The sequence below is a fragment of the Dermacentor silvarum genome, chromosome 1 (genome assembly GCF_013339745.2).
Source record: "Dermacentor silvarum isolate Dsil-2018 chromosome 1, BIME_Dsil_1.4, whole genome shotgun sequence".
In the NCBI taxonomy this organism is placed as follows: domain Eukaryota; kingdom Metazoa; phylum Arthropoda; class Arachnida; order Ixodida; family Ixodidae; genus Dermacentor; species Dermacentor silvarum.
The window spans coordinates 337,199,048-337,225,092 of NC_051154.1; the positions used below are offsets into that span (position 1 = coordinate 337,199,048).

Below are 26,045 nucleotides of genomic sequence, written 5' to 3' on the forward strand. Positions count from 1 at the left end.
TCCAACGAAGATGATGCAGGGGCCAGTACAGGTGAAGGTTCTGGTATCACTGGCCTCAACAAGCATGCTGGTGCTGCCAATTCTGACACAGCAACTACTGCTGTTGTTTCTCGTTCCACTGAAGAAGCAGGTAGTGCTGGTTCTGACAGGGCAATCACTGATGTTGGCTATGGTTTCAATGAAGAGCCAGGTGATGTCAGTTTTGACATGGCAGTTTACAGACTACGAGGTCTGTTAGAAGAGTATCCGACCTTTGGCCGAAGAAAAAAAACTGGCATAACTGGACAGTTGGAAACCTAATCACGCTCAAAGTAGTCTCCTTGGGACTCCACACACTTCTCCCAGCGGTGCTGCCATTGTTGGAAGCATTCCGAGAACGCCTCTTTGGGAATGGAGTTTAGCTTAGCTGTCGTTGCAGCCATAATGTCCTCTCTTGACTAAAATTGTGCTCTTTTCAATGGTCTATTGATTTTGGGAAACAGCCAGAAGTTGCTGGGGGCCATATCAGGAGAGTAAGGAGCCTGTTGAACTACAGGAGTCTGGTTTTTCGCCAAAACAGTCTGAATCAAGTGCGAGGAATGTACAGGAGCATTGTCGTGATGGATGCGCCAATTTCCTGTTGACCACAACTCCAGTCTCTTGCGCCGCACAGCATCACGTAGGCAATAGAGGACATCCCTGTAGTACTCTTTGGTATGCTTGTTTCATATCCATCAGGTGTTTGCAAAAAAAATAAGGTCGGATACTTTTCTAACAGACCTCATATGTACAGTCGAGTGCAAAATTTTAGAGACCATGGGAGCGGCGACTAAACTGCATCGCTTCGCCTTCTGATGGCTGCGTGCCTAAGTTCGAGAGCGCATACTATGCGTGCGTGTCCTTTTTATCTGCCAGCCTGCTCATTCGGTCGCTTCAACCGCGCGCGCACCGGAACGTGGGAGAGAACGCAAGGTGCCACTTCTGCAGTCGCCGTGGAATCGCAGAGCGCATGAGACATTGCTGCTTCGTGACCTCATCACACAATTCGATTTCAGAAAAAGTGACACAAAGCATGTATTCCGGGCCTCGGAATGTCTAGAAGTAATGCGCAGAGGGTGGCGCGCTCCCAGTACAACTGGAGTGTTTTCGTTACGATATGACGATATCATCACTCGGGCGATTCCACGGCGACTGCAGAAGTGGCACCTTGAGCTCTCGCCCGCATTCCGGTACATGCGTGGTTTAAGCGTCCGAAGGAGCAGACTGGCAGGTATAAAAGGATGCGCGTGTGCAGTACGCCCTCTCGAACTTGGGCACACAGCCGTAAGAAGGCGTAGCGACACAGTTTAGTTGCCGCTCCCGTGGTCTCTAAAATTTTGCACTCGACTAGACCAGAGAGCAGTGGGAGACTGCGCTGGTCAGCTCTGCACCAGAAGACTAACTTAAGGAAATCCAGCAGGCCGAAGATGCTGCCAGAGCCCAAGGTCTCGAGGCCGTCATCTAGGTAGAGAGGCTTAGGTCTCACAAACTTGTGTATTTCTCCTCCTCGACTGTACATGTCAGACGAACTATTTAGTGTAATATCTCATCCAAGCCGGCAGCCGGTGCTCTCGGCTCGGCCGAGAGCGCCTTGGGCCTCTCGAGGAACTTGCAGGTGGTGCCGACAGTGACTCCAGTTCCAACGAAGAAGCAGGTGGCGCCAACAATGACTTTGGTTCCAATGAAGAAGCAGGTGATGCTGGTTCTGACAGGACAATCAATGATGTTGGCTCTGATTCCACTGAAACAGGTGGTGCTGACTCCGAATGTTGTGTGAGCCTCACAGGATCTGACATAGGTGCCAATGGTGTTGATGTTGACAGGGTTGCTTGTGGAATCATATCTGATGAACATGTTGGTAGCAATGGCTCCAAGGGAGGTCCTTGCTGCAATTGTTCTAGGTGGGGCAGTAGTGAAACTGAGCCCAACGATTTCATTTGAGCAGTGTTGTGGAGGACTGTCGGCAGCACAGGCTCTGACAGAAGTGCTGCCGGCACAAGTTCTGACTGAGTATTTACATACAAAGGCTCGGCTGGAACAAGCTGTGATGGGCATTCTAATAGCATTTGCTCAGATGATGGTGCTAGTAGCATGTGGTCTGATGGAACTGCTGATGGGCGAAGCTCGGGTGAAGGTGTTGGAGGTTCTGGCTCTGATGAAGCTGATAGTAGCGTGGAGTATGATGACACAAAGGGCACTGGATCTGGCACAAGCATACAATGTGATGGTGGTGATGGAGGCAATGGGGATATTGGATTTGGAATTTGCATTTCTCTTGCTCTTGCAATCAGGTCTTCTGTAGTCAGGTCTTCTGTAGTCAATTCTTGGGTTGAAGTTTCATAATCTCGAAGAAGTGCTTCCAACTGACGTGCATCACGCTGCAAGTCTTCATCTGAAAATAAATAAAGATAAATGCCCTCTAAAAAGCTATAACAGCTGATGGTTGACATCAAAAAAAAAAGAAGTCAGAAAGGAAGGTGCAGAACAGCTATCCACAAATTACTTACAGATAACTTGAGAAAACATAGGAATGAGCAGAAAAGTGAAACAAATTCCGAAGTCTGCCATAGCAGCTGATGATGACGTAGCAAAACAGCAAAAAAACTACTACTTCCTCAATTTACTCCAATTGCACATGCAGAAAAACTTCAAGTTGTCTTGAAGATTGAACAGATCAGAAAGACTGCACTAAACATTAAATAACTTATCAGACTTGTTGGGTTAGGCACATGAAACTTATTTTTTGTATTAGATTTCGGTAACAATGATTTCAGAGATTATGGAAGGTGGCTTATAGGGCGAAATCAACAGCCAGCCGAAAAACATTCTGGGGTTTTACGTGCCAAAACCAGTTCTGATTAGGAGGCACGCCGTCGTGGAAGGCTCCGTATTACTTTGACCACCTGAGGTTATTTATTGTGCACTACAATGCAAGTACATGGGCATTTTTGCATTTCGATGGAGGCGAAACTCGGCCACCGTAGCTGGGATGTGATCCCGTGACCTCGTGCTCAGCAGCACAAGCCTTAGCCACTGAGCCACCGTGGCAGGCTCAACACAACCAGCTGCTCTCTGGCCATAACATATGCAGATAAATTTACTCTTCCTTTTTGCAGCACAAAGATTCCCCACACATTGTATACAAATTTTATTAGGGACATGCAGACATGAAAGCCTACATATGCCTGATAACGGGTATCTCGCAGAGAAATAGGAAGACAATCCCGATGCCCATGCTACTCCACTTGAGTGACCATAATGTCACACCAGCAGGCAAGAAAATGTATGTTCCTTGGTTCTGCACAACAGCTGGCCCTCCAGATGCGTAACTGCTTGCTCAGGTTCCACAGCACTGTGTTTTTATTTTCCCACAATTCACCATACCTTTTTCGGATTTTACTTACACCTGAAAATAATCTTTTTTAATAACTTTTCACTTTGTGCATACTCATCTTTTCTTCGTCACTATTTGTGTGTGCCTGAATATGTGGCTTGTTAATATTCTTAATGCTGAAACATGCTGCATAACTGCAGATCCTGCTCTTCAACACTGCAGTTGTATCCAATAAACAAAATGACAATCCACTGAATGGCAAACTGAACTCTAAGCTATGTTGCCAGACTCAAATAGAACAATGCCTGCTATCACTCATTGCTGCATCGAACCACTGTATCGGCATTTTCTCGAGATAGTGTGTAGCAGCACCAGCAATGCGCAGAACTGTTGTCAACGCCATCGGCGTTTTGCCCGCGTTTGCATCGAATGCGTGCGGCATACTTGACTGTTGCTGGTGCCTCTGGTGGCAACTCGGAGGTTTTCGACCAGATCAGCGTCAGCAGTTCTGCGCGTTGCTGGTGCTGTTACAAGTGTAAATGTCTGTGATGCTGACCAATCTTTAGAACCATGGCATTGGTACAGTGGCATCATTGAGACTTATGCTCCTTTCTACCAGTGGCATTGCTTTGTTAGAGCCCATCCACCCATAATACATCTGACCAAAATAATGTTTTCGATTTATTTCGGTGAGCAAAGTAAATATATAATCTCGAACACATCAACAGTCTGGATGCAGATCTACATTATAGTTACAAAGTATGTTAAGAATGTACAAGTGTACATATTCCTATAATTTTTCACAAATATCTGTTTGACCAATTGCAAAAATTAAAATTTGACTTTTTACAATGCTTGAACTAACTTGTGAATTCTAGCAAAGCTTGTTGTGGGGCAAGTTGGTGCTTACATGCCATAGTATAAAAGGCGCGAATATAATAAGAACGTGAACAAAAACAGATGCAGGCAGCAAATGTAGTATTTGTTCATGTCTGTTTTTGTTTGTGTTCTTATTAGTCGGCCTTGCTATGTTATCGTAGCTTATGAATGTACTCGCAAATATGTCCAATATACCTCAGGATGCACCAACCACTTTGTAACCGGCACAGTACACTCAACACATATTGTAATATTTGCCTTTAGCCTTAACATGACTTTAATCAAGCAATTCTTGAATTGCATTACAATTTGAATTGACGAGAGCACACAGCAATTAAAGACTTTGGTGCTTGCTGTGAACCTCACATTAAAAATATGCACACAAGAACAATTTTTCACTATTGCTTGAAGAACTTAACAAATTATTTTTTAAAACCAGCCCTTACTCCAGATAACTGGATAGAACAGCGTGCTTTGTGCATGTTTATTACAAGGAAGTCACTTGTATGGCTGATGTCACAAGCCAAACCAGCCTAAGTGCATCACAGGCATTGGCTGCATGCCATAACTTTGTTGCCTTGAGCACAATTGGTTGCTTCACACAATTGTAGCTAGTCCATGCCATTCAAAGCAGTAAAATAAATTGGGCCAGGTTGTAAATGACTGTGCCTTCACAATGACAAGAACCTGTTCTTTTGCATGCACTGCATGCAAAAGAAGAGGTTCATTTTAACTACAGCAATGGGGGGCAGCAGCTGTGTTGGCTCTTTGTGTGCCCTATTCTTTTGTGTACCACATGTCCACAAAAGTTTTGTTGTGGGGTCAGTTGGCTCAGCTTGCACTGCTTGAAACAAGGCCCATGTGCCAATCCTACCTGAGCTTTCCTCAGCGTGCACGAGGGTGGCGAGGTGCTCCACTTGCAGCTGCAACTCCTTGCTGGTCCAAGACTCTGCAAATATCAAGCAAGCTGGAGCTGTCACAGCATGGGCAACAGAGGTGTCGCTTACCTGGATGTCTCAGCAGTTTATGAAAGCCTCGAAGCCAGCCCTGCAGTGGAGGAAACTGGTGAGCACCTCTGGCAGGACAAACACACAGTGGCATAGACTGTCTCTTGCGCAGCATAAGCAATTCCTACAGGACTTGCACAAGGTGTTGCATGTACATGACTGGTGCACCTCACCGAGGCATACCAGTAACAACATAGCTGCTTCCCCACCATGGTCTTAGTCCCACGTACCAACTTCTTTCTCCCCAATGTTTCACAGAGGTCAGTTAAGATCGACTACATAGCATTCTAAAGGACTCAACCTCGCAAGTTTCAAGAAGATTTTGCAGCATCGGAGTGGCCAATATCCGAAAATATGCTGAAATGTGTCACATCACACTGATGCACCTGTGCAAAGGTTTTGACATAAAAGTCAAGAAAGGGCCTGTCATTTTCTCCAGTAATAACCAACCATGTTCTGCCAAATGAATGAAAATAAAAATGCCTTACTAGTCTATGCTGGTTTACTGGGGTTCTTCAGTTGTCCCTTTAACACTTATTTCAGTTGTTCTGATGGTTGTTGCTTGCTGCTGCTGTTCTGCCCAAACAACAGTCTAGTTTACTGCTGTCCCAATGCCGTGTACTGCCACACTCCCCTGGTCTTGAGCAAGGACACTGAATTCTGGGTCACTGAGGCCATTTGTTCACATATTCAGGAGCAGCCTAGCAAGCGTAGACTCATAAAACGGATGCTATGTGAACCTCCTCCCGCTGCAAACACAGCAGATCCGCAGCATTTTGAAACTGTCCCACTATATTTGTCAGCTGCAACACAACAAAGACAGCAATCTGGATAAATACAACCTAAATAAATAAACATGCAAAACAAGGCAAATAGGCCTCATGAGGATGGAGGCTTGAATTGATTAACTCTAGGTGGACAAGAAAAGCCTCAGTTTAGAGCCAACATTTCAACAAGGGGACGAGTCTTCTTGCCAAATGTTGGCTTTCGTCTAAGGCTTCCCTTGTTAATCTGCAATCCAGACATTTGTTTTAACTATGGAGTAAAATTAGCTCAGCAAATGTCAAATTTAATTAAAAAATCAAATTATTGAAACAAATATAAAGAAAAATAGGCCGCAAGCTTAAAAGCTTACAAATTTTATCCACGAAGAACAGCTACTGCACGTTTTCTTCAATAGCTTCCTCTCATCTAGTGATGAGGATACTGCAAGCTCTCAATAAATTCGGTACTTATGCAGTTGGAGTGGTGGCTTAGCATTTCATGGTCATCTTGCATATTCCAAGTATATCTCTCATTTCTTATTAGATCTTCACAGCAACTTGGTCGTGCTGGTTACTGCGCTTACTCACACCAATCCAAATGAAATTGGGACAGTGCATGATGTGACATGATGTCACCACAGTTCCATGCTTCAATCAAGTCAACCAAGTCAACTGTACTATTAATTATCAAAGTGAGCTGGAGGGAGGCCCCGTGGCCAATGCATGCCTTGGCTGGTAAGTGTGACATGACTTTAATTTACATATTCCTAAATGCTCCGAGTCACTTAAGTTACTAAAGCAAGTTGAGTAATGATAACAATCACAAACTGTGTGCATGCCAGCAGTTCACAGAGAACGGAGCTCAGAGTGTCAAATTACACTACCATATTTACTTTTTTTTTAATGAATGCACTTTTTTGCCGAAAATCAAGTGCAAAGTTGGGGGTGCATTCATTTTGCGGGGTAAAATTTTGAGAGAGTTTTCTTTCCGTGGCCATCTCTAAAAAAGTCGCAGGTGAACAAACGATTGCGATTGCAAATGCATAGACAGCGATACGAAGTAAGGATAGCAGTTTTATCGGCCGTATAAACTCATAAACATTCTCTAACTAAATCTACAAGCATGGTGTCACACGCGAACAGGCAGACATGAACACATCACACTCGATGACCACCAACACTCGCTGTCAAAACGCTGGCGTGAGGAAGCGCGGCAGCAACAGCAAGTGAAGTGACCTTCATGCTGTGTATCGCTTCCAATGCAAACTGAGCGGCGAGAAGGGAGCACGCATAAGGCGGCGTTGCACCTAGACTCAGCCCCCAATGCAGATCGCTTTCAAGGTAGGGCGTGGGCGGCCGTGCAATGCACAGTTGCTGCGGCTCCCCGCTTTCCTTCCTTGAACATGGGAGATCGAGCCGTGATCGTCGGTGCCGACAGCAAAAATGTGCCTGGAGGGTCCATATAATTGCTATCGCAATAAAAGTAGGAGACACACGGTACGATTCAGCATCCAATACAGCATCCAACACAATCGTACCCGCCGGATGTCATATCAGACGCCGAATCATACCGTGTCTCTCCTACTTCACGGCAGCAAGTTCAGGGTGTGATTATTATGGGAGGAAAAGAAAAAACACACATTTTGATTAGAAAAGTGGGGGGTGCGTTCATTATGTGAGTAAATACGGTATACAGTAGGATTTCATTATTTCGATTCAAGTTAATTATATTTTTCAGTTAATTTGATCCCGGCCAGCACCCAGGCATTTCTATGGCCCCAACCTTTGTTATTTTGATCCTAAAAGTGGCCTTTGCTGAAGAATTCAAGCTTGACCAGTCTTGACCAGTCAGCACACATGTGTTTGACCACTATGGCAACCCCAACAGCGATTCCTTTAATGGCAGCATCTATTTTCAGTGTGCCCGAGGAAGATTTTTAAGCAATAACCGTAGCTCACATTCTGATTACGGTATTTACCCAATTCTAACGTGCCTCTTTTTATTTTTGAAGAAAATTGAGCAGAAAATTGCCCACACAGTGCAATTGGACACGAAATCAAAGTCGCCTTCGCGGCGTCTGTATGCTTTACCGCATAGCATAAATATAGTGCGGCAAAGCAGAAAATAAAAACCATGCGGCGAAGCTGACTTTAGGAAGCTGGCTGTGATTGTGCAACATATATTAGACTCATGCCAAATTCCTTGCTAAAAAATTGGGTGCACATTAGATTTCTACTTTGTTTAGGAGTTTTAATGTCGTTTGTATATTAATCTTCTACTTTGGACACAAATAAAGTGGGTGCAGATTTGATTCAGGGCCATGTTAGAATTAGGCAAAATGAATCAGCAGTGTGTTCTGGCGTTTTTTTCTGTGTCTTGTTTAATTCGATCCGCAGGATAATAAGATCAATTCCATCGGTCCCATCAGGGTCGAATTGATGGAAGTCGACTGTACTCCATTTCATACTTAGCAGGCAACACTGCAGAAGCTACACAAGCATACTGCGGTCACTTAAATCTCACACAGCAGATTTTTGTAGTGCAGTTGTTTTCTAATTGAAATGCGTCCTACAGAACTAATTCATATACCTATAACAAGCTTATGTCACACCATGTATTATTTGTGCATCTTTGTACTTCCTAAATGTGGTGTACTATGCTTTGTCTTGAATGCAAGTGGTGTTCTGTAGCTGCTGGTCACAGATAATGCAATATTAACGGTAATGTAATAATTCCATCCTATTTTGTGACATAAAAGTATGAGACTGCAATGTTACACTGAATTACATAATGTACACCTATATCTCTCATTCATATCCAAAATCTGAGCAATGAGAGAAATCTCTCCAGCCTTCACAGCATTGCCCGCTAAGTATGAAATGGGGTAAAGCTGTGGTGAAAGCACAAGACCTGTCATCATCACAACCATAATCCAATTTAGTACATGCATAATAAACCCAGCTCAAAATTCTGCAGCTTCTCCTTGATCTCCCTAAGCAGCATGTAACAATAGCCGTAGGCAGCAAACAAGCACAACCTATCAATGCCCAAAGTCATAACCAAAATGACATTGCACTTTTTCTTTCTACAGTGAAAATATATCTGGGTCTTCCCTTTCTTTGCACTGACACTATAAACAGACTGCATGGCAGCCAGGTCGGTTGTGGAACATACCATCGCTTTCTTGTGCTGGGAGCGTGCCTGCTTCGCTTGCTGGGTGCACGCCTGAAGCTTCTTTTCCAGCCTGGATACTGCAGTGAAAGCATCATGTGGCCTTTAATGGAATGTTTTAGCGCCACACCAGGGGGCACGATACGGGATGTACATGGGATCATGCACAGCTACTTTCCACTTTATTAAACCACCAAAACCTGCACCGACCTTAATTTAAATGCGAAATATGATGATGTATGGTGTTTTATGGTGCAAGGGCCAGGTATGGCCAAAGAGCACCATGACAAATGGTAATGTTATCGATGAGTTGTGAATGGTGTGGACAATGAATTTCTCATGGCAGATGTGACATGGCTGTAAAAGGGCCTAAAAAACAGTCGCTGTAAATGTCATAAAACATATAGGCACTAAAATAATGACATTAACTGATTAGTAATGTGGGCTATGGCAATTGGATTTCGTTGAAAATGCATGATGTAACAAATATAAGTGACACTAAAACTTTAAGAGAGCCCTTGAATGCAAGGGCTATTAATCATGTGCTAAAAATTACCTGGCCAAATGGTTTTAAGGGTGTCTGTTTCACTTAAGAACTCTAAAATACTGTTTTCAAGCTAAAAAGCAGTTCACTGCTAAGAAAATAAGCTGGGTGAAGAAATATGCGGGTGAAGGGTAAATGCGAAATAATCTTAAGACAAATGCCAGTGGCACCAAATGAGCCAGACATCTAGCTCTCTCAAGGCATTACAGTAGATAGGGAAAATGAAGTGGTCACAACTGGGAACAAGTGACCCAGAATGTGGTGCTCGCAGTTTTGACCGAAGTGGAAAGAGTGTGAAATAGAGAGGAGGTGCAGAGAGAGAGAGAAATAGAGACACTGTAGAGCATGTCAGTGCTACTACATGCGAGCAGACTACATAGTTCTGGGAGAGCACTGGCTACATCTCAGAGCAGAAGGGAGAGCACTAGCTATATGAGCCACAAACGTCCGCTTAAATCCCTCCTGTCCTCCCTAGATCCCTAGGCCAGGGAAACCGGCGGGCACACCTTCCTCCAACCAGAGCCTCAAAAGTCTCCGAAGGTTCGTTCTTGAGGGCGAGGGTAACACATAATCACACCGGCGCCTTTATTCCCAGAACCCACTTGTAAAAGTAGCCTCGGGCGCACACGGCTCACTTTCATAGAGAACAGAGGGGACGCTTGTAGACGGGAGGTGTCACGTTTGACCCAATCTGGCGTGTCTTGGTTCCTAGGATGGCCCAGCAATTAGCTACTTCTTCTGTCGAACAGCTATGGCAGCTAGCAGCGGCCATAACTGTTGTATTCACCGTCGTGCCCTGCCCAACTACGCTATAGGCACTGCAGAACCGCGAAGTGAACCGCACAAGCCCGTAGCTCAAACAACACTGGTTTTTATTAGTCCGTGATGACCATATATACAGGTGCATGCCTCAACTGCTGAATACCACATTCTCCCCCATCAAAAAGACTTCACAAATTAACAACTGGAAACACTATAAGCACTCAATGTTTTTGATAGTCCTTAAACCACGATGGTGGTCTTCTTTGCCTTGGCGAACGCGTCAGTTCCGGAGTGTCCCTGTCATCTGGTGTTCAAACAGATGGCTGTTGAGGTGGGTCATGGTTTTGCTGCTGTGGCTCGCCAAACGGTGCTACTACTTCAGGCAAACAGCTTCTTGCAACTGTAGGTGGTGTGACTGGTCGAGGACAGGGTACCAGCCGATCCCAATTCCAAGCGCGGCCATCATTAAGTTTGTAGGTGTCTTGGCCACATTAGTCAACAATGGCGAATGGGCTTGAGTAGCTCAAAGCGCCCTTAGGCACATGACCTGGCAACCTGACTCCAACCAATGGAGCCATTGTTAACAGCGAATGCTTCGCAGCTCATCACCGATCATGGTAGGACATACTTGCTTGTTGCTTTTGTGCTACACTTCTGCAGATGGCTTTCATTGTTGCGTGTGGGTCTTGGAAAAAGTGTTTACTTGACCCTCCTACAAGATCAAGTTTTGTTGTTGGATGACGGACGTGAAGGACAGAAGGCTTCACTCCTGTGGGGGCATGCGGCGTGAAACGATAGACTCCGAGGTAGTCGGTGATAGCTTCCTTCAAAGGCCGACGTTCTCGTGTGCAGACTTGAACGTACTCTTTGAGTACCCGATTAAACCTTTCTATTTGACCGTTGACTTGCGGATGGTGGACTCCTGAGTACGCATGGGTGATGCCACGTTCCTTAAGAAAACGGTCACTCACAGGCTGTATATTGAGGACCGTGGTCACTCACAATCTCGTCAGGATATTCTTCCCTGCTGAAGGTGCTTCGCAGAAAGGAGATGACTGTTGCGGTACTCACTTTTGCCGAGAGACAAACCTCTGGCCACTTGCTGAAATTTTCATAGGTCATAATGGCAAAACGGCAATCTGCAGGCACATAGAAAAAAGGGCCCACGATATCTATTCCTAGCTTCTGCCATGGTGCCGATGGGAATGCAACAGGCTGCAGAGGTGGTGTCACCGGTTTTGCAGACTTGTGAACTGATTGGCATACTCTGCAAGATGCAATCAATTTTTCTACATGCTTGCACATAGCAGGCCGCCAGTGTTGTTCACGTAGTCGCTGCTTTGTCCTTGTTATCCCCGGATGGGACTCGTGGGCTGCTTCAAGAAGCCATGCTATGAGGGACAAAGGTACGACGAATTTGTCTCCACAAAGCAGGAGGTCTCCAACGATCGAGAGCTCAGTCCACACTCGGTAGAACGGAACTGCCTCGGGAGGCAACATCTTCACTGCAGGCCATCCCAAAGTCGCCCACTTTATGACCTGTTGAAGCAGAGGGTCCTGCATTGTTTGAAAGATAAACTCCACATGAGTAACGCAAGTTGAGACAATGCAAATGCCCCACTCTCTCTTCCTGCTCCACATGACCTCAGAGGCGCATCCTTGAAAGAGCATCAGCAACAGTATCCTTGTCGTCCTTCTGGAATTCAATAATAAAGTTGTATGCTAGAAGCCTGGCCTACCACCTTGCAATCCAGAACAGACGTCGACCTACTCCTTTTGTACTCAGGAGTGTGACCAGAGCCTGGTGGTCGGCGTGCAATGTGAATGGGCGACCCCGAAGGTATACTCTCCAATGTTCACATGCCCACAAACAGCAAGGGCCTCCAGTTCCCCATCAGAATACTTCTGTTCCTGTGGGGCAAGCCTGCGAGAAGCCAAAGCAATCGTTACAAGCTCATCATTTCTTGTCAGCTGCAACACCGCTCCCAAACCAATGGACGAGACATCTGTAGTGACAATAATGCCACTCGCAGGATCAAATTGCTGTAAACATCTTATGGCCAAGGAACTTTTCAGCTGGTCGAAACAAACTTGTCTCATGTCATTCCAAGTGAATGGGGTATTCTTACATAGCAATTCACGAAGAGGCTCGACAAGCACTGCATAATCAGGCCCAAAGTTGGTGTAATAGCCCACCATGGCCAAGAATGAGCGCAAAGTGCCAATATCTGTGGATGCTGGTGCAGTCTTGATGGCATCGATGTTGCTTTGTTAAGGGCGTATCCCCTTGTGACTGATCCTGTGACCAAGAAAGTCTATTTCTTGTACATTGAACGTGCACTTGTCATTCAGCTTCAATCTAGACTTTGCAATCAAGTGCCAGACTTGTTTCACATTCTTGAAGTGTTCCTCACGTGTGCTTCCATACACAATGACATCATTGTTGTAGCACAAAGTGTTTTTGCAGTTCTGCAAAATAGTGACCATAATTTTCTGAAAGGCAGATCGTGCCGATGCAAGGCCAAAGCAGACGCGTTTGAATCTGTATAATCCACTATCGATGATGAAGGTAGTCAATCCTCTGCTTTCAGGACTCAGCAGGACTTGGTGGTAGGCAGTTGCTAAGTCAATCTTGGAAAAATACCTTGCACCTTGAAGTTTGTGCAATGGTTCTTCCGTGGGCGGCAGTGGAAATTTGTCAACAACTTTGTTTGGTTCACGCAGATCGACACAAATTCTTGCCATTTTTTTTTGTAACTACTACAATTGGCGATACCCATTCAGACGCATCAACTTTTTCCATGACATTATCATGCTCAAGGCACTGCAGCTCTTCACTTACCGGATCTCACACCAAAAATGGCATGCGCCGTAACTTAGCAGCGACAGGCGTGATTCCTTCTCTTATCTTGACCTTATCAACAAAATTTGTTGCGAGACCTAACTTTCCATCAAACAAGTGCAAAAACTGACAAAACAGTTCCATATCAAGGCCTTGTGGTGCTTGCCACAAGGCCTTAAGTGCAATGCGTAATGTGAGTGCATTGCAATGACATACCGTTAAAGTGCAGCCGCAGTGCTTCGATGGCTTCGATGCCGAGGATGTCAATGGCATCGTTGACAACGTAGAAAAGTATCTCGGCATGTCGGCCCTGGAAGACGACTGGCACTGTCAAATATCCCCTATGTGCTTATCGTGCACCTAGAACGATTTTTCGTAAAGTGGCGCTGATGCCGGCTGCATGGAAAGGCATTTCAACCTTGAATACGTGATGGTGGACAGAATCAATACAGCAGACCTGTATCTACGAGGAAACGTATGGGTACATCTTGCACGAGGACTTGGATGTGTATTCCTCCTTTGCTCGGTCGCGTGGGAAGCAAGACGTTGAGGTCGCCGGATGTACAGCAGGTATCGACATCTCGGACCGTGAGGGCCCGCTCGTTTGGTATGCCGCTCTTACAGACACGCTGAAAATGTCCTCGTTTGAAGCATTTGCTGCGTATTTTATTCTACACCTTGCGTTTCTTGTAATCTGCAAGATGCTGTGAAGACCCGGAACGAAAACAAGACTTGTGCTGCTGCGGTAGCGGTAATCGGGATTCTGTACGGCATAGAATCATGCAAATGTAGCGACAGCGGCTACACACCGTATTGCATTTTTCCACCTTTTGAATGCTCGCAGCTGATGACTGCAGCTCAAGCGAGTATTTCGTAGGTTCTTCAATACTGTTCGCAATAGCCAGCACACGTTCAAGAGTAAGCGAAGAGCCTTCTAGAAGTAGGCATTCCCGAAGAACATGGTTTCTCGTTTTCGCTACAAGTTAGTCATGAATGAAATCGTCAACTTGCTCGCCGAAGTAGCAACTCAATGCCAACTTGCGCAACGCTGTAACGAATGCTGCTGCAGTCTCCCCAGGCAGTTGGATGCACTGTCCGAACCCATGCCGCTCCACGACGACGTTCGTTTTAGAAGTGAAGTAAGCATCTCGTTTTAGAAGTGAAGTAAGCATCCACCGTAGCCACTGCTGCATCATACTCGTCACTCATGCCGCCTTTATCCTTTTCTGCATGCGGCGTCGACGGTGTCTTCTCCGGCCATGCGTAGTGCAAGAGTTGGCCTTCAGTACCCAAACAGTGCAGTAGCAATTCTTTACGACGTGCAGGTGGGTGGGTGTCGCTCCCCGATGCAAGGAGATAATTCTTGAAAAGGTGGTGCCACTGCATACAAGGAATGGCAGGCTTCCCGGGCGTCGGCAGAAACTCTGGCGGTTGATGTAGGCTCATTGCTTCCACTTTTGGTCCCATCCCACCTTCATCACCAACTGTTGTATCTGCAAGTCTGCCCTGCCCGACTACCCCTTGGGTGCCGGAGAACCGCGAAGTGAACCGCACCAGTCCGTACCTTGAACAACACTGTTTTTATTAGTTCGTGATGACCATATATACAGTTGCATGTGTCAGCTGACGTGATAAGGTGCGTGCCTAGCGCCATCTAGGTTATATAAACAAAACTACTTAATACCACAATAACGAAACGGCATAGAACGCACTTTCCCAAGAGTTTCTCGGTTCCAGCGTCAAGGTCGGCGACACGAAGTGGCATCCAGCAAGCATGTATTCGTTGAAAGATGTCTCGCCATGGTGTCACCGCTGGTCTTTCCCGTGGGACGCATTTTCAATTCGAGGCGATTCTCGCAGGAAAGCAGGAGAGGGTTGAAGGTCGCTGACCCTGCCATTCATAACAGCTCCTCCACAGCCCGGAAAATCTCGACTGTCCAGCGCTGACAACCGCTGGTCAGGATGAGAATGGCTGGTGACCAAGAAGATGGTTTTGCACTCTGCAACAACTGCACAACTCGGAATGCTTCCAACCATCTCACAACAACCGGCACATTAGAGTCGATCCCAGCAACCACACAGCGTGCAAACGCCCGGAATCAGCTGCCAACTCACCAGGCTTCAAACCAAAATGTCAATATGATTGCAAATTACGACCCCAAAATTTTGTGCCACCAAAGCAAGCGCTCCTGTTCCTTTGAGTTTGACAAAACCCAACTGTCGCACTGTGCAAGAGCAAAGGTATACGTAGAGCTAAACCAAAAGCTCTAAAACCAATGCTTCAACATACCTTTTGCAGCCTAACTTCACGAACAGCCTCTTCATACTTTATCACAGTGGACTAGTTATCGCAGGTACTCGTGCCACTGAACAGTCACGTCAACTCTATGGATACGTAATTAAAACTGCACTAGCTGTGTGATCACAACTCAACGTATACTTACGTCTCATGCATGTTTTCTTCCTTTTTGACTTTGCAGGACATGCCAAGAACAACGAAACTAAACTTGCGTAACTTTTTCTGGCGGAAACCGAAAATACGTCAAGGTTGTCGCCCCCAGCACTGTTGGCGGCCAATGCCATCGTCAAGCCACCAAGCCAAGCGACATGAAAAGTCAAAATAGCCGCTCGGGCCGGCGCGGGGTGGCAGTTCGCAACGTATGATGTGGGAACGGTCCCACAGTTGCGACGCAACAGCGGGGTTACCAATGCATTGGGTTCTATGGGAGCTGTGCCGGGACCGGCCGAAAACGAACAGCCGGGAACGTAACAGCGGGGTTCTACTGTAACACTATACGACGCTACAACGCCGTCGTGATGCTCGCTCTTCGTTTTCGATGCCTCGCGCTTGTGCGAAACGACACGCGTCCACGCATCCGGTACCTGGTGTGACATTCCAAGGATGAGTGCTTCGACGAAAACGGAAAACGGGTGCGCGTTACAATTGAGGGCGCGTTAGAATCGAGTAAATATGGTAAGCGTTTCTTTTTCGAATTTTCGTGCCGAACCTGCATATAACGAAATCCTCTTTATAACGAAGTTTTTCGGGAATTTGTCAATTTCGCTATATCCAAGTTTAACTGTAAATCATATCTTTCTTTGCCTCAACTGGCGGACAGCTCAACCAACTCTGGAACAATGCAGCAGTCTTTACTCGAGCTACGCAACTCGCAATCCTACGAACTGCCCACTACGGCGTTGGCCAGCTCAGGCTGTGCATCGACACATAGCTCGTCGGTCTCGATCGCTGTCTCACCACAGTTGGAATGATTCGTACTTAAATCATCCCTCTTTTGGCTACCGAGACTTGCGGACAGCTTCACCGATCCGTGAACCATGCAGCTATTTTCCTTAGAGCTACGCAGTTCGCACTCCTGCGAACTGCCCTCAACTGCATCGTTCAGCTGGCATGGCACTTCGACATGCAGCCCTGACTCGACATGGGTGCTCGTGTCTGTCGGGTCAGCAGTACTCTGTACTTGGTTAACGACCTCGCTAACAATTCCTGCGACGCCCACACTCGGTGACTCTGCCAATTCATTCCCAGCTGGCCTAGCTGCCTCTACGGTGCTCTGTTGGCACAGCACCTTGTCGCTTTCACTTGCGGCATACATGACTGATCTATGCAATCGATCACTGTTGGTCACATGTGAAATGATCACGCAACAAGCCCGTGTCTTCGCTGCGGAAGCAGGGATTCCAAGGAGTCACTTCAAAGCTAGCAGGGCCTGGGCATCTAAATTTATGAAGAGGGCTGGCTTCTCCTTGCGTTGACGCACCAGCGTGTGCCAAAAGTTGCTGGCTGCATACGAGGAGAAAGTCGTTGCCTTCCATAGGCACTTCCTGAAACTTCGCGACTCCCGACGATATTTGCTCGCCCGGATTGGCAATGCCAACCAAACTCCCGTATAATTTGACATGACCAGCAATACAACAGTGAGCGTGAAAGGAGCACGCGATGTGAATCTGCTCACAACAGGCAATGAAAAGCTGTGTTTTACTGTCATGCTAGGTGGACGGCACCCAGCTTCCCCCGTACATCCGTGTTCAAAAGGAAGATAATGCCTAAAGAAACACTTCCTAAAGGCATTGTGGTACGTGCGAATGCAAAGGGCTTTATGACAGATAAAATGGTAGTGGAGTGGTACCATCTGGTGTGGCTCCTGAGGCCGGGGGCATCCCTCAATAGAGAGATCCCCAACCTGCTAATGTTGGACTCATTCCGGGGCCACCTCACCACCAAGGTGAAAGCGGTGCTTCAGAAGGAGCGTACCGACATGCTCGTAATCTCCGGTGGCTTGATGGGGCAGCTTCAGCCTCTTGATTTGGGGGTCAACGAGCCTTTTAAGGATCTCCTGCACCATGAATACGAGTGGATATCCACAGAAAACCGTGAACTTAACCCAAGTGGGCATGTGAGGGCCTCCCGGGCTACTGTGTGCAGGTGGGTCCTCTGCGTGGGCAGCTGTACCGCGCGATGTCTTCGTGCGGTCGTTCGCGAAGTGTGAACTCACACTTGATGACGACGTGCTGTGGGACCGCAGCAGCTATGATGGCAGCAGTACCAGTAAGGTTGACTCCAGTTACAATGAGTAGTCTTAGCAACCCCATCAATAAATTTCCCTTGTGTAAAATGCACTCGCATGGTTTTTCTTCCACACCCCCCCTTTTTTTGAGACACGCAATTTTGGGGGGGTTGACCTACATTCGAGTCGACTTACAATCGCGTAAATACAGTATATAAGTTTGTTTTTTCTGGAAGAACTGCCGCTTTGAGGGGGGTGCGTCTTATACAAAGGTGCGAGTTATAGACCGGAAAATACTGTAAACTTGGGGAAACAGAGAAGTTTGGCATTCGCACTTCACTCGACAACCTGACAAAGCCAAATGAAGCCTAACGCATTCACGGTCATAACGACTGGATTGCTAAAATGCGTGACCCAGCCTGAGACGAGCCAATCCGGCAAATCCAATATGGCAGGGCTCTTCAGTTGCTCGAGTTGGTGTTGGTGCCGGTGGCCGCTACCACGATTTAAGGTGCATGTTGGTGACTAACTACTTCCATGCCGCTTAAATTACTCGCGCGGTTATATAACAGGGCGTAAAAGAAAAAAATGCGTGCTGTGGCGGCTACTTTTGGGGAGATTTTAGGCCGCTTCTGTACAATCGGGAGATATGAGAACGATTCGGGAGGCTCCCAGACAATTCGGGATAGTTGGCAGGTATAGAGTAGGTACGTGGTCAACTAACAGAAAAACCAGCGAAAGAAACCCATACACAAGGTACAAGGAGTACACAGGACATACGCCAATCTAACTGAACTTTATTGCCGACATAACCCCAAAAGTTCTCATCAAGTGCAGGCGCCGGTATAGAGGAACACTACAATTACCACGTCACACACATGTCAGATCTCGAACTTCTCACCGCAATCATGGTTCTAGGTACAATCTTTTTTAGTTAGGGTGAGTGACGGTACACTGGCGCACATGTCATCGTGCTTCTAAATCTGAAAGCTTCCAAGAATTTCTCTGGCAGTTCACATTTTGCCCCTGCCAAGAATTGTTACCATGCTAAATACTGCAACACAATCACATCAACTGTGATGATAGGTTAAATGACCCGATAGTACGTGTTCAATGAAGATGCGCTCGGCGTTTATATGAATGTGCAGAAAGCAGGCAACGGCCAAACAAAGCGAGCGCGAGCACCAACAACAAACGTCTTATTCTTCGTCTTCTGCGGGCCCCCGTATTTCTCACTACAATAACTCCCCGGTGAAAAAGGAGCCATCCTGGCGACCTATGGAACAGGTAGCACTGGTGGGTCATAGTGCGGCTTCAGTCGGTCGGTATGAACAGTTTCGCGTCCGCGATGCCGTTGGTCCGTAGATGGGTGAATAGGCTCAATAACGTAGTTGACCGGGAATGTCGGTCAGAGAACCCGGTAAGAGCCGGCGTACTTTGAGCTGAACTTTGTGGGAAGGCCAGGAGTAGAGGAGGGAACGTGAAGTCATACCAGCATTCCAGGTGAATATGATGGAAAACACAGGCCTTCATCTCGACTATGTTTCTGGGTGGCCTGATCTTGCGCGGTAAGTGAGCGGGTAATCTCAAGACATTCTTTGGCTTAAGTGGCGGCTTCGGATAGAGGAGTAGATTCTGAAGTGTCGGGGCGATACAAAAGAATCGTGTCCCTAAACGAGGAAGGTTCTCGACCATAAAGAAGAAAGAAGGGAGAGAATCCCGTGGTAGGCTGAGTGGCACTATCGTAAGCATACATAACAAAGGGAAGGATGCTGTCCCAGTTAGTGTGGTTAGTGGAAACGTACATGACGAGCATGTCGCCAAGAGTACGATTAAAGCATTCAGTCATACCATTGGTTTGCGGATGATATGTGCTTGTAGTTCTATGGACAATGTTGCATTCCTGGAGGAGGGCTTCTACAGCTTCGGAGAGGAATGAACGACCACGGTCACTCAGTAGCTCGCGAGGCGCACCGTGTCGAAGAACAAGGTTGCGAAGCATGAACAAGCCAATTTCACTTTCTGTGGCCACCGGAAGCGCTGATTTCGGCGTAGCGCGTGAGGTGGTCCGCGGTGACGATAACCCAGCGGTTGCCATCTGGGGTGCACGGTAGAGGGCCGTACAAATCAATGCCGATACGATACGGTCGAAAGGCCAGTAGGGACAAGGCAATGGTTGGAGCCGCCCTGTAATCTTGATAGGTGGGCTCTTGCGGCGTTGGCACTTGGACTGCCGAACGAAGCAATACATTCCGCGCCAGTAGTATCGAAGCCGGAGGCGTGCATACGTCTTTAGTATACCGGCATGGGCGCATTGCGGATCCGCATGAAAACAGGCACAGATGTTGGAACGTAAATGGCAAGGAATCACTAGCAACCATTTACAGCCATCAGAGAGGTAGTTGTGGCGGTACAGAAGCCCATCGCAGATGGCAAAGTGACAAGCAGCGCGCCGAAGCGAGCGGTCGGTGGTGTGTGGTGACGGTTGAGATAAATACTCCAGAAGAGAGGCTATCCAAGGATCCCGGCGTTGCTCAGCTGGCATGTCAGTGTATGTAAGAGACAAAGAATCGTAGCTGGGGACAGACGGAGCACCATACTCATCGGGCAGGGGCGAGCGCAAAAGAGGGTAGGCATCCGAATGCTTACAGCCGGACCGGTAGACAACACGGATGTCATAGTCCTGTAGACGAAGCGCCCAATGAGCTAGGCGACCAGAGGGGTCCTTTAACAACGACAACCAGTACAGGGTGCGGTGATAAGTCACAACATCAAATGGATGGCCATATACGTAAGGTCGAAATTTGGTGATTGCCCAAACGATTGCAAGGCATTCATTTTCGGTGACTGAATAGTTTGTTTCCGCTTTGGTGAGAGTGCGGCTGGCGTAAGAGACGACGTACTCTTAGAAGCCAGACTTGCACTGGGCAAGAATAGCGCCGAGGCCTACTCCACTAGCGTCCGTGTGGATTTCTGTGGGAATGTCCGGGTCAAAGTGGCGTAAAATAGGTGGTGATTTCAAAAGATGGCGTAATGTGGCGAACGCGTCTTCGCAAGCTGTAGACCATGTCGAGATGCCTTGGCTGTCGGCAAGCAGCTGCGTTAAGCGGGCGATTATAGACGCAAAATTATGCACGAATCGGCGACAGTACAAAGGCCGATAAACTACGGAGTTCTTTCAGCGTAGACGGCCTGGGGAACTCGGTGACGGCGCGAAGCTTTGCAGGGTTGGGAAAGACACCGTCCTTGATGACAACATGGCCTAAGATGGTAAGTTGGCGGGCGGCAAAGTGGCACTTCTTCAAATTAGGCTGCAATCCCGCATCTGAAAGGCAAGTCAAGACGCTTGCGAGGCGGTTCAAATAGGAGGCAAAGTCCTTCGAAAAGACTACGGCGTCGTCCAGGTAGCACAGACACGTGCCATTTGAGGCCTCTAAGAATGTTGTCCATGAGACGTTCGAAGGTGGCAGGCGCATCATAAAGGCCGAATGGCATCACGTGAAGCTCATATAAACCATTTGGGGTTACAAACGCAGTCTTGGGACGGTCAGGTTCATTCATAGGGACCTGCCAGTACCCTGTTCGAAGGTCCAAAGAGGTGAAGAACTCTGCTCCTTGCAAGCAATCGAGGGCGTCGTCGATTCTGGGCAGTGGATAAACATCTTTTCGTGTGGTCTTGTTAAGGTGCCTATAATCAATGCAAACTCTAATGCTACCATCCTTTTTCTTCACCAGCAGAACTGGGGAGGCCCAAGGACTGTATTACGCCACAATGAAGCATGTCGTTGACTTGTTCATCAATGACACGGTGCTCAGCATGAGAAACACGGTATGGATGCTGGCGCAGGGGTGCATGGGTGCCAGTGTCAATGCGGCGAACGATGGCGGATGTGCGGCCCAAGGAAGACTGCTTATGATCAAACGACGTCCGAAAGTGGGCGAGCAGCTCCAAGAGTTGGGTATGCTGTGCAGGCGGGAGTGTGGAATCAATTGATGGAAGGAATGCCTCTAAGGAAGACGAATCGGCGGAGGTAGCAGGAGTAATGCTGTCGACGAGAAGACCTATCGTGTCTTGTCAGGCAGTTGAGTAGAGTATGCAGAATCAATATCCTCAAGCCGACCTATACATTCACCACGGAATAACGTGGCTGTAGAAGACAACCGATTCATGACATAAATGGCACTGCAAGAGTTTTCGACCATGAGAACTGCAAAAGGGAGGAGGAAGTTTTTGCGAGAGGTGAAGGCTTCAGAGGGCGCAAACACGGCAGTGGAATTGGAAGCAGAGCCGCAAGAAAGTGGCACAAAAACAGAAGACAAAGAAGAGATGTCAGTGTCCGCGGCGACGACCACACGAGAAGAAGGTGGCTTGTCAGATGTGGCATCACACATTGGCGACAACTCAAGTTCGGCACGTGCACAGTCAACAACGGCATGGTTAGTAGCGAGAAAGTCCCAACCAAAAATAACGTTGCGAGAACATGGCGAAAAAATGACAAATTCGACTACGTACAAAATGTCCTGTATGACAAGACGAGCTGTGCATGCCACTGAAGATTGAATGTGGTGCGCGGTTGCGGTATGCAGAGAGACATCGGAAAGCGGTATCGTTATCTTTTTTAACTTGTGGCACAGTTCTCCACTAAGAACAGACATAGCAGCACCAGTATCGACGAGTGCTTGCACAGAAACACCTTCGATATTCACGGTTATTTGGTTCACAGGTATAAATCGAGGCCTTGAAGTTGTCGACATGAGTGCAGTTCTTGCCTCCGGAACTGCGAGGGCTAGTTTTCCGCTTGGACTGGTGGGGGGCGACGAATCATTGGGGAAAGTGAACGGCAACATGGTGAGGGCGACCGACGTGTGTCGTAGCCACGGCGATTTGGTGAGCAGGTGTCTATCATTGAGTGGGAGGACATCGAGCGCGGTGGGTCAGAACGAAAGTAGTCCAGATTATCTTCGCTCGCACTAGGACGGAAGTTATGACGACGGCAGAAGCGTGCAACATGGCCAGGCAGACAACAGAAGTAGCAAATAGGCCTGTTGTCCGTGGTGCGCCAAGGATAAGTGGACGGCGGCGCGGGACGGAGAAAACGTGGCGAGTTTGGGTGGACAGGCGCACATGCAGCGTAGAAAGCACTTGCTGGTCGACCAGGATCCGGGCTGAGTGGCATTACTGGTGACTGTCTGCATGCGACTTCAGCATAGGTCAGAGGAGCGGAAACACGCAGATGCTGGAAGGTGGTTGGTAGCGTCTCAGAAATTTGCTCCACTATGGACTGTCGTAGCATCGGAGCAAGCCCCTGCGCTGAGGCCGGGACACAGGGAACAAGGGACAATTGCTGTGCCACTTCCTCTCAGATGAACTGCTAGATCTGCTACCATAACATTGTGGTGTCAGTAGAAACGGCGCCTACAGTGAATGCTGACTTGTTGGCTGGGTCAGAGCTCGGGAGTCGTAGAAATGTGCTGTTTCAGCAACTCGTCATAGCTCTGACAGTGCTGGACCACGTCTGTGACAGTTTGGGGATTTTTGGCAATCAGCATTTGGAAAGCGTCGTCCTCAATCCCCTTCATGATGTGTCCGATTTTATTAGCTTCGGACATAGCAGGGTTGATGCGACGGCAGAGGTCCACAATATCCTCAATGTAGGACGTGAAGTTCTCGCCAGATTTCTGGGCGTGACCGTGTAAGTATTGTTCCGCGCAGAGCTTGCGAACAGCGGGATGGCCCAAGACTTCTGTGAAGCTCGTTATAAAGGATGCCCAATTGGCACTATCAACTTCGTGGTTGTGGAACCACAGCTGTGCTACGCCCGCCAGGTAAAAGTTGACGTTGCTGAGCTTGTCACCGTCATCCCACTTATTGTGGGCGCTTACCTGCTCATACGAAGTGAGCCGGTCCTCGACGTCGTGCTCGTCGGTGTCATTGAAAATGACAGGGTCTCGCTGTCGGGGTACGCCGGAGCAGGCGACCACCGGTGGTGCAGGAGCACCTTGCTGGGGCACGTCGTCAGGCATTGACGAGGCTGGGGGTAGAGTCCGGGCACGGAGTTCCAGGATGAAAAGGGAACCAGCACGCACCACCGATTGATAGTACACGTTTAATGGAGATGCACTCGGCGTTTATATGAATAGCAGGCAACAGCCAAACGGAGCGAGTGCGAGCACCAACAACAAACGTCTTATTCTTTGTCTTCTACTGGCGCCCGTATTTCTCACTACAGACCATACTCTCCTAATGCCGTAGGTCGACATACTCACTCACAAATACACTGACTCATACTCGTTCGCCACTTGTATCACAGGCACAAGATAGTGTTAGTGATGAAGGATGCGAGTGGACGTGAGCATTAACGGTAGTTAGTTCCAATGTGTTTAAGTGGACGAGAGCATGAACACGAGAGAATGCTGGTCAACATGGGTATGAATGAGAGTCAGTGACGGTGAGCTTGAGTGGACGTGAGTATTTATGCAAGTGCATGCCAGTGAGCTGGAGTGGATGAAAGTTGAGCGTGAGGGTGAATGGAAGAGACCATGAACATAAGTGAGTACCGACAACAAGTGCGAGTGCATATCAGAATGAGTGAGGATGTAGTCTACAAAACTACTGAAGAGCGAGTGTTCGCTTATTCTGACAAAGTATGCCTGATGCTACGTTGCTTTTGTGTTCTCTCAGCACTTGTGTATGTGCTTCTTCCACTGGTTTTCATCTTAGTTTTTCAAGCTGGCAGTTCAAACATAAACATTTACATCAACTCTTTCTGTAGAGCATCCATTGGGCATCGTTATACCGATACTGATGGTTTGAAACGGTGCTTTTGAGACCTTCCATGCCATTCACGGATACTGCACTATCGGACATGACGGAGGAGAACTATATTTTAGTTTTTTTAAGCAGTTAGCTTTTTTTCCCACGAGGCAGTGATTTATGAATGTGCTCCGAAGTTTTGCAATAGTCAAAGAAAAAAGCAGAAATGGCCGCCCGCTAGCCATGGTTTCAAATGTCACTTTCGAGACCTTCTGCGCCGCTCACCTAACCTAACCTAACCTAACCTAATGGGGCCGTGGTACTGCGCACGCGCAGACCGGACACACTGTGCCACCGGACGTGAAGGACAACTATTTTTAGTTTTCTAAGCAGTTTGCTTTTTTCCTGCCAGGCGGTAATGTTTGAACGTGCTCCGAAGTTTCGCAATCATCAAAGTACAGAAAGCAAAAATGGCCACCTCCGAGAGTGGTGCGCACGCTTCGAAAGATCGCAGATCTCATGATTCCGCTGCATCTGCAGCTGATTTCATCGATGGATCAAGCAGCAGTGAGTCCGCAGATGCTGCTTTTTCGTGAGACTGACTCTGAGAGCGACGACAACGCAAGCCAGCCCGGAACATCGGCAGCTGCAGCCCGGCACGCCCAGCTTGCAGTTCAATTTTTGTAGCTAAATACCTGTTCAATAAAACATTTTGATTTTTTTGAAGATAGTGCCTATTAGACAGCAATAGAGTTTGTATATCTCAATTTTTGTTACATTTTTTTTCTTAGTATATACAAGCTTGTCTTTACAAACTTTGCTCAATTTTATCCAACAATCTTGATTTTGGCAATTTATATCCTTTTCATGACATATATATCGTTAATAAAACTTCTATGTGTAAAGTGTATTCATTCTGCTTTTTGTTTATGTATTGCATAAAATGTTGAGTGTAGTAGTTTCTTCAGAAAAAAAAAACTGGTGGAACCTACAAAAAACCTCTTTTTCCCATGGTAGGGAATGCATTTAATAAGCTATTAGTGTGTGTTGTACTGACAACTTCATTTGCAGTTTATTTGTCTTGCTGCATAAGTATTAAAGTAGTGCCTTTGTGCGCATTCAAGAGCATGTTCCCTATGTGTCAAGCTGAGGTTCCTTGCATGCACACAGCAACAAATGCAAGCGTCTCATAATCAATGCAAAGCCACTTGAAGGTAACATCACCACCATGAGGAGCAAGCATTCTGTAATCAATAAAAACAGATATTTACTCAGGAAAACATATTTCTGTTGCCATGTTATTGTAGCAACAAAGGTGTGAGGCAGAGATGAGAACTGTACTTGACGTCATGTGTCGCCAATTACACATACACTAAATCTGTTTTATCGTGCATGATCATCTATTTATCAGCCACCATCAAGCAGTGGTCAAAGCATTATTAC

General features: G+C 47.2%; 1 protein-coding gene across 2 annotated transcripts in view; it reads right to left on the reverse strand.

The window, feature by feature from the left end:
- Positions 1–730: 730 nt before the first annotated feature.
- Positions 731–26,045, reverse strand: part of LOC125942305 (uncharacterized) — a 72,812-nt gene continuing 47,497 nt past the window's right edge. For both annotated transcript variants that reach the window (XM_049660469.1, XM_049660468.1), the window contains 4 exons: positions 9,178–9,277; positions 5,239–5,278; positions 5,106–5,180; positions 731–2,410 (listed from right to left, as the gene is read on the reverse strand). In XM_049660469.1, the coding sequence (XP_049516426.1) occupies positions 1,548–2,410; positions 5,106–5,180; positions 5,239–5,278; positions 9,178–9,277 (1,078 nt within the window). In that variant the 3' untranslated portion in view covers positions 731–1,547. The remainder of the gene's footprint in view (positions 2,411–5,105; positions 5,181–5,238; positions 5,279–9,177; positions 9,278–26,045) is intronic.